This window comes from Meleagris gallopavo, chromosome Z (genome assembly GCF_905368555.1).
Source record: "Meleagris gallopavo chromosome Z, MGAL_WU_HG_1.1, whole genome shotgun sequence".
Taxonomy (NCBI): Eukaryota; Metazoa; Chordata; class Aves; order Galliformes; family Phasianidae; genus Meleagris; species Meleagris gallopavo.
Genome location: NC_139435.1, coordinates 25,125,695 through 25,142,289, shown reverse-complemented (window position 1 = coordinate 25,142,289; position 16,595 = coordinate 25,125,695). Strand labels below are relative to the sequence as shown.

The 16,595-nt window shown below is 44.0% G+C and overlaps 1 protein-coding gene across 1 annotated transcript; it reads left to right on the top strand.

Moving 5' to 3' along the window:
- Window positions 1-2,528: 2,528 nt before the first annotated feature.
- Window positions 2,529-4,501, top strand: TMEM174 (transmembrane protein 174). Its single transcript, XM_031557170.2, has 2 exons — window positions 2,529-3,174; window positions 4,322-4,501. Exons 1-2 carry the CDS (start codon window positions 2,543-2,545, stop codon window positions 4,419-4,421), a joined length of 732 nt encoding a protein of 243 aa, XP_031413030.1. The 5' UTR covers window positions 2,529-2,542; the 3' UTR covers window positions 4,422-4,501.
- The last annotated feature ends 12,094 nt before the right edge of the window (window positions 4,502-16,595 follow it).

Below are 16,595 nucleotides of genomic sequence, written 5' to 3'. Positions count from 1 at the left end.
ATTAGACTTAAGGAAAAACTTTTTCTCTCAGAGAGTGGTCAGGCACTGGAATGGCCTGCCCAGAGAGGTCGTGGAGTCACCGTCCCTGGAAGTGTACAAAAGGCATCTGGACGAAGAGCTGCGAGATATGGTTCAGTAGCTTGTGGTAGCAGTGGTAATGAGAAGATGGTTGGACTAGATGATCTTATAGGTGATTTAATGATTCTATGAAAATTGAAGTGACAATCAGTCTTGGAAGAAATCACTCGTATTCTCCAGCTTTGCTGTGCGCGTCCTCAGCAGGAAATATATTATATCCCTGGCCACAGACAAGGAACATAGCCCAAAGAGTGCTACAATACAGGAAATCTCTGACTCCATACAGCATCTGAGCACCACCCCACAAAAGGCCCAAGGAAGGGCTCCAGAACAACTCTCTTGTAAGTAACAGTTGCAGAGCACTTGAATGACTGAGAGTAAGAATGTGATACTACATCTCTGCATACCATCAGACAACAATCGTAATATGTTGATTTAAAGAGAATGTTGGAAAGCTTGGAAGATTAAGCAAACGGAGGCAACAATGATTCACGGTATGGGAAAACCTGACACACAGAAAGCAGTAACAGAAGTTCATTCCACTTATTTTACCAAATAAAAGGTTAAAGATTATGTAGGTTTATAATTACCAGTGCAATGATGGCTTATCTAACATTTCAGCAGTTCCTAATTTGTAGTGATATGAACCACTGCATTGCAAACCCTGACCATCTCCTCAGGTCTTTACCTGGTGCTGGGAGAAGGGCAAATCTGTGATCTTGTCAGAAATTTTGTTGGCATCCTCGGTAATAGAAAAGCCATAATGATGACTCTGAAAATTTCCTGGACATTTTAAAGGCAGTTCAGCATTAACATTTCTCAGGGTCTCTCTGCTGACAAATGAGAAGAGAAAGATGCAGCAGTATCTCAGCATCTCTTCAGAAAGTTTTGGTGAGCAATCGTGTTCGGAACTGATGTTAGAGCACAGTAGACTCAAGGCACTTTCATTAGTTGTGAAGAAGGCATCCAAAAGAAGGTGAGTTTTCTAGAGCTATTTTTGTTCCATAAACCTCAGGATAGGCTTGCTTCCCCAGAGCTGCTGGTAGCAGGAAATAGCATTATGCTTTCTACCTCCTCAGGAGTAATCTCTGTACTGCATGTGCTTCCCTGCTATGCTAATCAAAACAGATTGAGTAGTGGAAGATTCTTCTTCTGTAAGGAATTGCACAGAAGTGTTCTACCAGAAGAGACCGGCAGCAATTACTTTTGTCTGAAATCATCTGGAAACAGAAAGTCTCAATTTTCAATTCATCTGTCTGTTTAATATATGGGAGATCGGTAAGTAACCCTGGTGCTTTCTTGCATAGAGCCCCATCCTGCTGTGATATTTACTGTAGTGGGAGAAGATGGGAACATTATTCTGCTCACAGTTCAGGTGCATGCTGGGTGCAAAACAGCTGCCCTAGGACACTGTGTTGCCATTATCGCAATGCCGGCTTCAATCATGAAGGCTAGGTACTCAGGGAAAGGACAGGATATACCAGCCACACACTGCTGTCAGAAAGGATTCCAACTGATGAAATAATTTCCGAGAAAAAAATAATGTTCCAGGTAGTGCTGAATACAACATTTACCCTACAGGTCAAGATCCCTTGCTCTGCCAACATTACAGGAGATATTTCCCCACAGTGACAGGACATCTGGGCTTTATTCAGACTAAACTCTGAGGAAGGAGTGTCAATTCCATAACAGAAAATGTCTACAATTAAGGGGAAATCACAGAGTGATTATGCTGTCTTCAAACAACCCCAGCTTTAGCTGAAGGGAAACAAAATTTCTACAACAATCAGCAGTTTCTGCAGTTTGCCCTGTTCTTGCTTACCTCCCCACCCACCCACCACTCACTCCCTCTCATCAAACTCTCAGAAAGCTTCCTATCTGTATAAACCACAGAAGCTCTAGGCTGCAGGACCAGCTCCAGCATGGTCTGGACATGGCTGTAACCATCACACTTCACAGGGCTCTGAAGCACAGCAGCGAAGGCTGCATATCTTCCTGTAGACATGAGCTGCCAAATTGGTGGCCCAAGGAAAGTGAGTGAGTCATTGTGCTGCTATGGAGTAATGTATGCTGTCCATATGTTGGATGCATTGGCTGGCAGGGGGCCCAGGATAAGCTTCAGGGACCTCAGCTTCCTTTCTCTCCCATCTGGCACAGGCGGGGTGAGGAAGTATTCGTGAGTGCCAAATCAAAGAAGAGGATAATCAAAAAGATAAGTAGCCATGCAAGGGTGAAGCCGTTTCGGAAGCAGTGGTGGTAAAGCAAGAAGTCTTTAGTGGTCACTTCAGGCTCCACTTCCCAGACCTTTATTCTTGTAAGCAAAGTTTATTCTTTCACATGATGGACTCTGTTAACCATACACGCACAGCGTCCTTGTATAATTAACCTGAACCTTCAACTTTTAATGCTCTGCAGAGTACCTTGCAAACCCCTCTCTGCTGAGAAAGATTCATGATACTCGGTGATGGAGCAGAACAACAGCAACGTAGAAGATTTCTCCCTGAACGTGTTTTCTGTCACTCCTTACCCGCCGAGTAGGTCTGATGCCCTGGTGTCAGATGGGGACAAAGCTGGTGCCACTCTGCTTTTCTCAGGTGTGTTCTTGGGACTGGTGGGGATCACATTCACCGTGATGGGGTGGATAAAGTACGATGGCCTTACTCATCTGGAATGGACTCAGTTACTAGGGCCTATCCTGCTTTCTGTCGGGGTAACTTTCATCCTGATTGCCATTTGCAAGTTCAACATGCTTACATGCAAGCCCTGCAAAGAAAGAGAGGAGAACACATTAGACATCGAACAGAGCACAAGCGGACAGTCCTTCGTGTTCACCGGAATCAACCAGCCCATAACTTTCCACAGTGCCACAGTGGTGCAGTACATCCCCCCACCTTACCCAGCACTGGACAGTGCGGCCGCCAGCCCTGGCTACCTGCACCCTGTGCTCAGCTGCTGTGGGACAGTCTCCCCTGGTGTCTCTCCCATCCCCAGCCCCAGCTCTGCTCACTTCTGCCCTGCCTACTCTCTGGACAACCCTGCTTTCACCTGGGATGAGAGCTGTGTCAGTTACCTCGCAGAGAACACACGGAACCAAAGGTACATCTTCTGAAAAGTCTTAGCACGATTGGGCACGGGCTGTATGTGTTTTAAGGTGTAAATTATGCTTGCAAAGCAAAAAGCACCTCCCTTTGTATGTTCTTCTCCAGACTTTTTTTTCTCTTGGTTAGGAGTATTTCTTGAGTAGAGAATATTAAGACATAGAAAGCATTTTAGTTCAGGTTAAATTCACTTAAGAATTCCTTCAATTTTCAAACTATGGAACATCTTGTTATTTTTTAAGGTATTTGTATAAATGCTCCTGTGCCTGCCTGTTTTTTTATTATTTTTTTTATTTTTATTTTTATTATTAATAGAATCATAGAATGATATTATATTGAAGAGAACTCAAAGCCCACCCTATTCCACAATCCTTCCACAGGCAGGACTACCCTCATCAGCTCAGGCTGCCCTGGGCTCACCCACCCTAGCCTTGAGAATGTCCAGGCACATCCACAGATTCTCTGTATGGTTGTGCCAGTGACTTATGTTTGCTTGTTCTTAACATTTCTCTTAGCCTCTTCAGAAGATTGTTTTTCCATGCCCAGGCAGAGGGTCCCACACAGGCAGAATCACAGCATAGGAGAAGCCCACAAACAGCATTTTCATGAAAATGAAAGGGTGCCAGGTGTTCTCCCTGCCAGTCACCCCTGCAGCAATCTTCCAGCCACTATCACTGTCCTAGTTTTTAAGGTATATACAGCATCACTGGTATTACAGCTCAGTGTGAAACTGCGTTCATCAGTCAAAAGACAATCTTGTAGTTCTTTATTCTTACAGGAAAACATTCAAATTACAGGACTTACTCAGAATTATATCTTTTCTAGAAGTAATTCTGTTCCTTTATCAGAGTCTGCTTGCAAGCAGCTGGCAGCCTGTTGTCCTCAGCACTGTGCACAACAGACATGGGCAGCAGGAAAACAAAGGTCACCACCTGACATTTTTGTACTTCAGTAAAAGATCAGAGCCTATTGCTGAATCACAGTAAAATTTCATCTTTTAATGTTTTCCCAAGCAAAAGTCACACCAAAGTCTGGAAGTTCTTTGCCCAGAGGAGGCTGACAGGACAAAGAATGGAGGTTACTTCGTGCTTTGTATTTGATTTTTTATTATTATTTATTTATTTTCACCCTCTTCCTATTATCAGGTTAGAAGACAGCTCTGATGAGCCAGAAGAACTTCTGGAAGACCCCTGTGAAGAACTATCACCTCCCCGTTACGAGGAAATATACCCATTGTCTTCATAAAGTAACTACTGACAACAGACTCTGCTTCTGAGAGACACCAACTTCTTAATCCTTACAAATCTTTTCTTTAGCACTTGCACGATACGCAGGTGCGAGCAGAATGATTTCAGCTGTACTGAAATGTGCTTCAGTATCACTGAAAACATTTAACCAACCTCTTCTTTTTGTTCCTCATGCTATTTTCTTCCTTGCTATGCAGTTTGATAGCAAAACCAATTAAACTCAATGATGTAAATTCATTCAAGTTTTTCCCAGTGAGGATCCCGAATTCCAGACTTGCTGAAATAGTGTGAACACTGAATGCACAAGATGTCGCGATTACTCCTGGACTTCAAACATCACTAGAGAACATTTGATTTATTCTCAGTGTATTATTGCCGCTTGATTGTTTGGGGAACCTCAGAAGTGCCCATAGTGTCTTTGCTCAGCCTGATTCCTTAGAATGGCTTGCTCATGAGCAAGTCCACTCCACAGGTTTGACTTCCTCTGCTTTCACCCAACCCCATAGGCAATTTCAGAGCATTCCATTGAATCAGAGCGTCCCAGACTGGAGAAAAAATCCTCTGTGTATCACACACAGTTCCTTTCCCTGCCAATAGGGCACAAAGCATTGTCTCCCACCACAAGTACTGGTGATGGCTAGGTTAACACCACAAAAGCAAAAGGCACTGTTCTGGAGCGTTGGCAGAAATACGTGGTTCTATCGGTACCGAAGGCATTAGCAGGCCATGCTGTGACCCATAGCAGTCTCATCTTCAGGGGGGTCTGTTCAGAGGTGGTTCTGAAGCACACAGCTTAGGCTGAGGTTCTCTCAGATCACCATGACAGCTACATGCTGCAGTGGACTTTCTTGTTTGAGTCTAGCTTGCAGGACTAACAGAGTTCCATACATTACATCTACAAATGGATCTAGATCTAACAATGTGTGGGGGTTGGCAAGTGACAGAATCTTCAGTGTGAAGGTCCTGGAAAGCTCTGCTCAAGAGTTGTCTAACCTTCAGAGCAATGAGAACAGTCTGCATGGCCTCACTAATGATGATGGTGTGTATTTGAAGGGAGAGGTGCATCCAGAACATCATCCATCTACATGGGAGCTTCAGGCACACATCTGCCTCCTGGTCCTGTGTGTTTTGAGCATGCCAAGAGATTATTAGTTTAGATATTAGGAGGAAATTCTTAACTCAGAGGATGGCGAGGCACTGGCACAGGCTGCCCAGAGAAGCTGTGGGTGTCCCATCCATGGATGTACTCAGGGCTAAGTTGGATGGGTGCTGGGCAGCCTGCGCTGGTGGGTGGCAGCAGTGGGTTTGGGCTGGGTGGACTTTAAGGTCCTTTTCAACAAAACACACACTGTGACTGCAAGAGTCTACGAAAGCCTGTGGAGGGATGCAGGAGAAAATTCATGGTAGAAGTGCTACACACAGTGGTGCTGCAAATGGCACTGAGAGGCCACATTTGTAATGCAACATTTAAGCTGATTCTGAGCAGGATAAGTAGCTGCAGCAGTAGCTACTGGACAGTGTCTGCAAGACATGCAAGAAGTTTTCTCACTAGGGCAATGTGGAGCATGCTGACTTTCAGCAACCTGGTGTCAGCAGGTAGCTGGAGAGAGGCCAGCAAATGATGCTCAACACTGTCTCAGTGGGACTGAGTGAGAGAGACGTAAGGTTCCCTTGTGGAAACATCTTGCTCCCCTTCCAGAACTGACATGGAGATGAGCTCATCCTCTGCAGCAGCAAGCTGGAAGTTCCCAGGTCCCTAAGAATAGACACCTGCACTTAGCACATAGTGCTGCTGGGTCCAGAAGCACTGCGGGAGCACAGAGGATGGGTGTGACGGGTCCAATCGCAGGACTGCAATCAGCATTCCTGCCTGATATCTCTCCCCTGCAACAAGAAAATTCTTTCTGTCAAAAACCACAGACTTGCCGCCGCTCTTTTTCTTTCCCCACATACATGACATAAGCGTGATTTCCAAGGAAATCAGAGGGTTTATTTTCAGGGCATCTAATTGCACTGATGGAGTAAATAAAGGAAATCCAGAAGTTTGCTCCATGGACTTGATTTTTAAGGTTTATTTTTGAAGACGCTAAGCTTATTGAAATAGTCTTGCGTTTCCTTTTTTGGAGAGATTGCTGAATGAGTAATTTTTAATAACTATGTATTAAAATGATCCATAAGATGGATTCTGTCTGGATTCAGTTGCGGTTTTATTGCTGCATGGTTATCTGGAAATCTCCAGCCTGAGGACTTTTCCTTGTTGTTCTGATTGACTTTCAAAATTATTCTTATTTATTTAATAATGAGACAACACCCTACAAAGGCATTTCTTCTTCCTCTTCTTTCTATCTTCTACTTTCATCTTTTCTCCAATTTAACAATTCTTATTCCTAACAGCATTTTTTATTTTATTTTATTTTATTGCTTTTAGTGAAACAAGCTCACCTTTGAGCACTATGGTCTATTTCTTCCTTACGGTGAGTGACGGAATAAGCACATTTCTCCAGAACTTTCAAAACTGAAGCGAGGTAAAACCTGGGTAAAAAATGACACCTCAGAACAGCCAGAAAGTTGTAATGGAGATGTTACTTAATATATTTATCATTTATACTATTGCTTTTGAAGCAAGATTATTGCTTTTCTCAAACCACCTGCCATGCTGTTGCGCACCTTGCAGAATAACACTTTAATAAAGTTTTAGACATAAGGTTTTAGCCACAGTCAGAATGTTTGGTGTGATTGGCCATTTGGATTTTCCCCAATACGATTCCATTTGTAGTATTTCCACTGTAAGCTGGCTAATATTTAAAATTGGTACAGATTTGTCTCTTACTACAGGCAAAGATAAGCACAATGTGTTTTTTAAAGCAAAAATTCTGCACAGAGCATTTCAGGAACCTGTCTCACCAAGCCGAATGTGACATGCGAAATGCAGCTGCAGGCTGCCAGTTTCTTTTCAGATAAAATCTAAATCACAGCTCTGCTTTTAAAAGTCACATCTGTCGTATCTGAGGGCTACGGGAGCCAGCGATTGCTTTCTGACAAGATCCTAATTTCACCTGCTGTCTCCATCTCTCTTCTGCCGGTGCTCCCATATACGCACACAGGCGTAGAAACACTAGAGGAAACTCACGGCGAGGGAGAAGAGCTGAGACACTATACGGCGTTATCTTTAAACTGAAATCGAATTTCGGAAACTGGGGCCTCGGGGGTGTAAATCAGAACTCTAAATGGTTCTGCTCCCCCTCACCCACCCTGCAGCACGGCGGGGAGCCCAGCGCGGCCCCGAACCCTCGCTGGGAGAGCCCCGTCCCGTCCCGAGCCGACCCGGGCAAAGCCGCCGCCAGAGGGCGCCACCAGCCCCGCCACTGCCCGCCCGGAATCTGCTTTGCGCCGCCACTGCGAGGTTTTCTCCTTTGCTATGAAAACTAATGGACTAAAAAAAAAGCACCCTGAGTTCTCGTGGGAACGACAGTTGACTAGGAAAAGAAATACCTCATAGAGGATAACACAGTAAAATAAAAAACAGAGTATCAGGGCCCTCACTGGAGGAATGGGCTTTTTTAAGGAATTCAGCCTAGGCAGAGATGCTGTACTTGCAGCTGTCCTCCTCTTCCTTGCCCCCCTCAGCAAGGAGCAGGGGGAGCCTGAGGGTGAAGAACTAGGGCATGCTGTTTGTACACAGCACACGCTTCAGTTTGTGCCTGACGCAAGTAACACTCTTGGCTCCACTTCAACTGTCAGAGCGAATAGATGTCAGCAGGATGTGCTGAGCATTCCTTGGCCACCCCATCCCCAGGCAGGAAGCAGCAGGTCCAGGAGCAGAGCAGGTGGGACTGAGCAAGCTGGGCAGGCCTGCAAAGCAGGCACCAGGTTCTGAGATCCCAGTGTGCATTCACTGCATGTTGGAGAGCTTCTGTCAGACTCTGTCCTGTGAACTGGGTGCCTGCTAGTGGCTGAAATACATGAGCTGCTCTCCCAGAGTTTTCTGGCTTGCTTTACCCATTAGGCATTGATCAGCTCACTTGCAGCCACCTACAACGTAGGGGAACTGGAGGCAGAGTCTGTCCTGCTGTGTCATGCAGGCTGGGGGCTGGAGTCACCCACAGGAGCCTTCCTTGCCCTCACCACCACCATGTGACAACAGTACAGGGTGGGCAGACCCACACAGGCCAGCTGGCTCCTGGCAGCCTCTCCCAGTTTGCTACTGCTGCTGTCGGAACACCTCTGTGACATCTCAGGACACAGTGTTACCTCCTTCAGAGTCACTCAGAGCCTGGTTGTGGGATGCTGCAGTCCTATGTCTTCCTGAACGGCATTTACAAACTGACAGAGAGTATTTTCCTTAGGGAACAGACCAAAATGTCTCCCTCACTCAAGCAATGGATCGGGAAATGCTGTTCTTGCCCAGACTGCCAACATGTAACGACAACATGGGGTCAAGGGGAAATTAGTAACGCCACAGCTGCTTGTATCTGTGCCATGTGTGATAACTGTAATGAGCAATTGATTGCACATACATGCACTGTTTAGCAAACACCACGGGACACAATGCAGCAGATCAGCTGCTGTTCATCTTTTAACAGTTCTAGAATGAGATTATTGCTCTCCCATTTGGATTATACTGTGTCAGATTTATTTAGAACACAGCAGGTGCTTTTTGAGCCACCAGACGCCACGTGAAGCTGTACTCACGCTCATGTTCTGGTGTGGGGCTGGCCATGCCTACTGCATGGCCTGATGTGGGGATTAGGCCAAAGGCAGGGCCAGCCATGCTCTAGGATCTGGCAGGGCAACCAGCATCCCCATCACCACTGAGCCACCACTGAGAGGTCTCCCATGCAGAGGGCAAATAGGACTCACCAGGGGCTCCCTGAGCAAAACACAGACCTTCCATGCCAAAGAAAGCCTTAACAGGATGCAGCCTCTCTGAGGACGCAGGCAGTAGCAGACAGGCACTGTCTCCACAGCTATTCCTTCTTCCCACTCTGGCCGTGCTTCAGCCTTGAGTTTCAATTCAGACTTAGTGCAGGGGGAAGCAGACAGATGCCCAGCTGAAATACAGCAGGACAGCAGGTGCCACAGCACATCATAGCTGTGTTATAAGTCTTTTCAAAAACCTACTACTTTGATGATCAATTGACCATTCTCTGCTTATGCCATCTTCAGGGTGGGAGGAAAATAATTGAAACTAGCAGGACTTGGGCAGAAATTAATTTTTGCAGAACTGTGAAGATGGTTGTTGTTGCTGTTGTTTTTGCCACAGAAGAACATTTCTGTGTAACACCCTCCATGGAAATGGATTCAAAAAGGCAAACAAATTACTGTGAATGGTGCTGTCACGTAGCTCCAAATTTGTACATGTGTAATGCATTAACACTGCGGTTTTACTAATCTCGATAAAGCATTAAGGGAAAATAAAGGTTATTTTTACCACATTTGCTCAAATAAGGCTTACACATTCCCCTTCCCAGATGTTCCTCAGAAAAGCAGAGGCTTTTGAGCTCTTTTCAGTGTGCCAGCAATCCGCACTACTATAGCCTGTTCTCTGCTCTGTAGGATGGGCACGTTGAGGCTACGGAGGTTGAGCTGCCCTGCATCAGGGCTGGCTTTGACCCAGGAATCCTTCTCCTCAGGCAGAATGTGCCCCTTCACCATCTTTGCAAATCAGTTGTTCTTATATTTTGTGGACTTCATCTGTGTGTGACAAATATTGAGAGGCATGTGACCATAGAATTCCTGACAGAATGGGTGAGGACAGGACTACAAAATGTCTAATGCTTCTCCTGTGTTTGCAGCCTTCTGAAACCTGGATGTGCCAGGAAAGAGCAGGAAGGAGCATGGAGAAGCAGTATCAGTGCCTTCTATAGATCTTTCCCTTAACTTTAGCAACCTCAAATTCCATCCAGCACCAAGGAAACCACTGTACAAAGGCATAAATGGGCAAGAAAGCTAAAAGACAAAGAAATGGGGAACTGCAGGAACAAGCATAGGACATTGGTAATGGAGAGGGGATCCTCAAATGATGCAAGTGAACACTTCCTTAAGTAAAATTTCTTCAGCTCTTGCAAAGAGACATGTTTGAGATTTCCTCCTAAGCCTGTGTTTCTCTCTGTAGTTCCACTACATTCAAAAAGTTGGCAGTACAAATGTGAGAAGCATCAGAATATGTGATATACACAAAACCCAAACGCACATGCTCACAGAGCAGAATAACTTGCTTACATTACCCATCAAAGGCTGTACTGATGGGAACTGAACTAATGTAACAATTGATGAGTGGCTGCAGCACTGGGAGCACTGAAATGGAAAAGATTTGCACAGTTCCAGCTGGGATAAACAACTGCACAATCCCTTCCACTAATTGTTCAAGTCCTATGCTAACATTAGTTAGGATTTTTCCCTGCTTTTGCTGGAAGGTATGAAAAAGTCAAGAAGAGAAAGTAAAGTAAATCCCAATAGTGCAGAAAAGAGAGAACTAGTTAAAATATAGGGGGAAAATATACTCCTTTTACACATTATGCTACCTGCTTTTAATGCCTCCACCTTCTCAGCCTGTGCTCTGTGTGTTGCACTTAATATTGACAGTAAATCAAAACCAAGCAATAAATGTGTTAATGTTTAATGTTTACTTAGCCCTGCAGAACAGGAGGTGGTGACCCACAGGGCAGCATTGCTAAGATGTTTTGGTTTTACATTACATGTTCAAGTATTTTATGTTACTTTTCCATTATTTTCACAAAAAACAAGCTCTCCTCCATCTGCTTAGTAAAGAAAAAATATCCAAATGAACTTCAAAACTATGCCCCTGCTACAAAATGAATAATGAAACTTTATCCTATAAGCATAACTTCCCTCATCAGAGTCAGGCTTGTGGTTTAATTGGATAATATTTCACTAATAATATCATATCGAAATGATTATCAGCACTTGTTGGTGCAGGTGTAACTTAAGGAGTTCAGGCTCATTTTATCTGGCATTAATCTGCTTATGTTGGTATTGGGAGCATTAAGATCCCCAGTTTTTCATAGCAGGCAACAAAATCACACTTCCACAGAGAAATATAAATCAGAGACTCTCTAAGGTGCCATAAAACAACTAACAGAAATGTTTATGGTTGCCAGATTCACTGAATCACAGAACTATAGGGGTTGGAAGGGACCTCTAGGGATCATCCTGTCCAGTCCCCTAATAAAGCAGGTTCCCTACAGCACGTTACACAGGAAAGTATTCAGGTGGGTTTTGAATTATCTCCAGAGAAGGAGACTCCAAAACCTCTCCGGGCAGCCTGTTCCAGTGCTGTATTACCCTCACAGTAAGGAAAACTTTCCTCATCTTCATATGAAACTTCTTGTGTTTCAGTTTGTGCCCATTGTCCCTCAAACTGTCACTTGGCCAAGAAAAGCATTGACCCATCCACTTGACCCCTCTCTTCGGATACTTACAAGCACTGATAAGATCACCTCACAGTCTTCCCTTCTCCAGGCTGAATACTCACAGATCTCTCAACCTTTCCTCATATGGGACGTGCTACAGGCCTCAACCATCTTTGTAGCACTCAGCTGGACTCTGTCCAGTAGTTCCCTGTCTTTCTTGAACTGAGGAGCTCAGACTTGGGCACAGTACTCCAGATGTGGCCTCACCAGGGCAGAGCAGAGGGTGAAGATCACTTCCTTCAGTGTGCTGGCCATGCCCTTTTTAATACACCCCAGATACCACTGGCCTTCTTGGCCACCAGGGCACACTGCTGGCTCATGGCCAACCTCTTGTCCATGAGGACACCCAGGTCCTTCTCTGCAGAGCTCCTCTCCAGCAGCTCATCCCCTGACCTGTACTGATTCATGCAGTTATTCCTCCCCAGGTGTAGATCTCTAAACTTGCCCTTGTGGAAGCTCATTAGATTTCTATCTGCTCAGCTCTCCAGTCCATCCAGACGTTGATATATGGCAGCACAGCCTTCTTGTGTGTCAGCCACTCCTCCCAACTTTGAATCATCAGTAAACTTGCTGAGAGTGCACTCAATCCCTTCACCCAGGTGATGAAGATGTTGAACAAGACTACAGTACCAACCCGATATATCACTAGCTACAGGCCTCCAAATAGACTCTGTGCCACTGACCACAGTCCTCTGACCTTTTATATATCCACAAAGCAGAACCGGTTATAACAGGTTTTGCTGTCTATTTCCACATAATTGTTTCAACAGAGTATGGAAAGTAATGTGGAAAAGTAAGATGAATAGCCTGCTCCTGAAGAGCTCTGTCAAAGACAGAGCTGATAACTTGAACCTGAATGCAACCTCTGCAATGGAACCTGTGTTTCAGACAAGTCACATTCATAGAATGAGTCATGAGGACAGAAAACAGCCTGTGTGATTTCAGAGTCATGTGCCCATCTAGAGCAACTTGGTGTGCGTGAGTATATGTAGCTGATCTGCACACTCATGGGCAAGCCTAGTAGCTCATGACTATCATTAGTAGATGGAGACTGATAAGAACAGAAACATTTGTAAAAAATGTTTTTACATTTTGTAAAATGTAAAACATTTGTAAAAAAGTACCCTCTGATATTTTTCAGAAGTTAATATTTCTGCTCACTCTTTACCAGAGCATGAATTATTCTAATTGTTCAGTTGTAATAGAAGTTATTATGATAAGGGATACGCCATACAGCATAATATTTCTGAATTTGTATCTAGTATATGCATATTTCCCATCTTCCACTCACTAAAGATCTATACAGTCTTACTTGGATGCTACTCAACAACATACCTTTTTATTTTGCCTAGCTTCCATGCCTCTCACCTTTGCCCAGCCTGGCACTGAGAACTGAGAGAATTTCTTTTGCGTCAAAAGGGTAAAATTGAACATTGCCTGTCATGTTTCATACATGAATACATTTTCAGCCCTCCGTGAAAACTTTTATATGCTGATTACCTACCATACCACTACTAATTCAGCTGTGGTTTCCTGGGTGCACCCATTAAAAATATTGTCAGTTGAAATCAGAAAAAAAACTCACTTCATTTCAAGCATTCCTTGTCATTCACCAGCGAGCTACGAGAGCTGAAGACAACGATCATTTCTTCAAACCATTATTTAATAAAATATTCTTCAGAAAATGCCCCAGATAAGGATCATTGCTGCTGCTGTAAACAACCTGTAATTAACATACAGATAAACAACATATATGAATTGTCACTGGCTTATCTGTTTTCTTTGGGAAATCAGTTAAAATCTGAAGCAAGTGTTCCTTTAGAAAGTTCATTTTGTTTATAGAAATAGTCTTAGCAGTTAATGTCTGGAAAAGCTCCAAACTGAGAACTACATTACACTGATAATTTAAGTTTATCTTCTTAAATAGATCCAATTTTAATGTATGAATACAAGCAAAGCAGGGCAGAGCTCAAGGAATTACCTTTAACCGGGCTTTATTTTGTCGCATGAAGATTTGTGATTCCTTCTGTTTTTATTAATAGCTGTTAAGTGCTGACAGCACGCTTGGCACAGAATAAAACACAGGAGCATACATGGTTCTTGTTAAGGGTGGCCCTCAGGAGGCCATTTACTGTGTGTAACAACAACAACAACTTTATTGGGGTAGTAACCTACTCATGCAGCTGCAGCTTGGGTGTCAGGAGATGTCGCTGTTTAGACAAAATAGTGATGCGCACATGCATGCGGATATAACTTGGCCAGGAATTAATTTCTGTGACGGGTAATGGGACTGTGAGCTGAGCAAACAAGACCTTTGAGGGCAACTGGAGCCCAGAGTGCCATTTTTTAAGTTCCCTCCCTCAGCAGCAGACATACAGAGCATAGGATGGGCCAAGCAGTTGGTAGCATTGCAGTGATGGGCGTGCTGGAGGGACATGGGGTGATGAAGGATGACCTGCAAGGGCAGAGTCAGGAACAATGTCGGGTGTGGGTTGAAAAGAAATGGCAGAAAAGTGCAGGTGGGAATTTCAAGTAGAAGACTATTAATGCTGCCTCACATTGTTGGCTTCATTTTGATCCAGGAGCTGCGGAGGCATTGAACAAAAGGGATTTAAAGGGACTGGGAAGATAGTATGGGAAGCGGCTGCAGATGCAGAACCTAGGTGACACGCAAAGACAATCCAGGTTTCTGACATTTAAGTTCCTGAGAGACGACCCTGGTCCAGTCAAGGTCAGAGTTCTTCTGCATCATCACACACAGAAGATAGAAGAGAAAGAAGATGCTCTGGCACCAAAACTCTACCCAGAAGGCTGACACTTGTGGACACACATGAACAACCAGTATGGCATTACACAAGTCTTGCTGGAGGATCCTGGATTTGAAGAATCAGGAGCAAAGCTCCCCAGAACAAGCTGTTATGCCATGTAGGATGCATTTTATCCTTTAACCTAAGTGTCTTGAGCCTGATCACTGCTAGCAGCAGCAGAAAAGCAGGTCCAACCAGCTTAAATGGTTCTCCTGAAACTGCTGTTTCCCCTTGGTTTCACAGTAAATGCCTGGCTGGCTTGTTTCCTGCAGCACAAAACCCTCAGTTCCCCTTCTTCATCATCTGCTCTGGAACACAAATTCTAACAAGCCTCATCCCCTCTTCATTGCCTCCTTCCTAACACTGATTTCAAATACATCTGCTTTTGATATACCTTTGCCAAATAGCAGCTAGATTGTCAGAAAATGCCTTATAACACTCTATAATCCATATAACTTTAAGCTGAGTATTTCAAGAATAATGAATTCAGACACCTAGTTATTTATTTCCTCAGCGGGAACATGCTCCCATACCTCCCATAGCAGCAATTGCAGGCTGCATTATTCACAGGCAGCCTCCATAAGGGAGATTTTTCCAAGGCACTGAAAAGACCTGAGATCACAGGTACCCTGCCCAGGCTGCTAGGACCTGCTGCATGATCACGGCCACTGGACGAGTGGCCAGCAGTCACATACAGCTGGTTCCTCGGGTTCTGCAGCCATGTGGTGAGACAGCATGAAAGGCTGAGCAAGCTGTTTGGAAAGCTGAGTAAATATTCAAACAGTTCATCCATGATGCTACAGCTGGGTTAGTTGGATTATCAGTGCTGGTTTTCAGCTGTGCAGCATCACAGAGTTGTGGCTGTGGAGCTGATGTCCCCCTCACTCCTTGCACTGTTGGTGGTGCTGATACACTCTAAGTCTAAGGAAAGATGAAAGGTCAAATATGCAGATCAACAACGGGATAGGCACAGCAGTAAAGTATATGCTACATGATAGTGAATAGGAAGTACTTTACTGAAGAGTTTGTTGAGTATCTACATTAAAACCAGCATTTGTATATCCTTGGTTTCTCCTGTCTTCCAAAGAATATTTTAAATTTAAAAGACTTTAGGCTAGAAAAGTTGTCTCCCTCATGCTTGTTCTTTACTGCTGTTTGCCTCATTTGACATTGTTCCTTAAGCCCAGTGCACCTAGCTGATCCACAGCTCTCTCCTCCATTATGTATCCATTTGAAGTGTCTCATACCGCTGTTTTTTGTTCTCTGCTGTGCTCGAGGAGGGTATGTTTGACTTGTTTCCTTAAACACTAAGATCTCCTACTATGATTACTCCATTATTATGATAAGGAAAGCATCCTTGTACTTCTACCATTCAAGTAGTCTCTCTATTTTGTATTGTGTTAGTAAGTTACCTAGCATCTCAAGGTCATGTTTCTCACTTCTCTAGTGTTGTTGCAGATAAGGTCATAAAGGCACTTCCAAGCAGCCTCTGAGAAGAATTAAACACTGTTGCAAAGCATCCTTATTAAGACAGAGAAAGACTCTGGCAATCCTCATGGTACAGCAAATAATTTTCTTCCTATCTCTTAAACTCAATAATTTGCAAATCACAACTGTATTGGAGAGTTATATCTGCTATAACTTATGTCAACTTGGATTCCCCCCTCCTTTTTCTTAAACAATGTTTGGCAGCCAACTGAGTGTGGAAACTCAACTGTTTTACATTAGTCAGCAGTACATTTAAATCATTCTTACCAAATGATTTACTGTGGATTACAAATTCTTATATGGCATTTTAAGTTAGTGATTAGGCAAAGTAATATATCACAAAAATGATTGGGTGCACATGTATTTTGCTTTGATGATTCTAAATTTCTCTTTGTTTTGGAGGACTTCTGTACTCTTATTTTCCCTAGTTGAAGAAAAAAAATA

Coding starts and splice junctions, on each gene's coding strand:
- TMEM174 (XM_031557170.2), top strand. CDS start 2,543: ATGGAGCAGAACAACAGCAACGTAGAAGATTTCTCCCTGAACGTGTTT. Junction 3,175..4,321: donor GAGAACACACGGAACCAAAG/GTACATCTTCTG, acceptor TCCTATTATCAG/GTTAGAAGACAGCTCTGATG.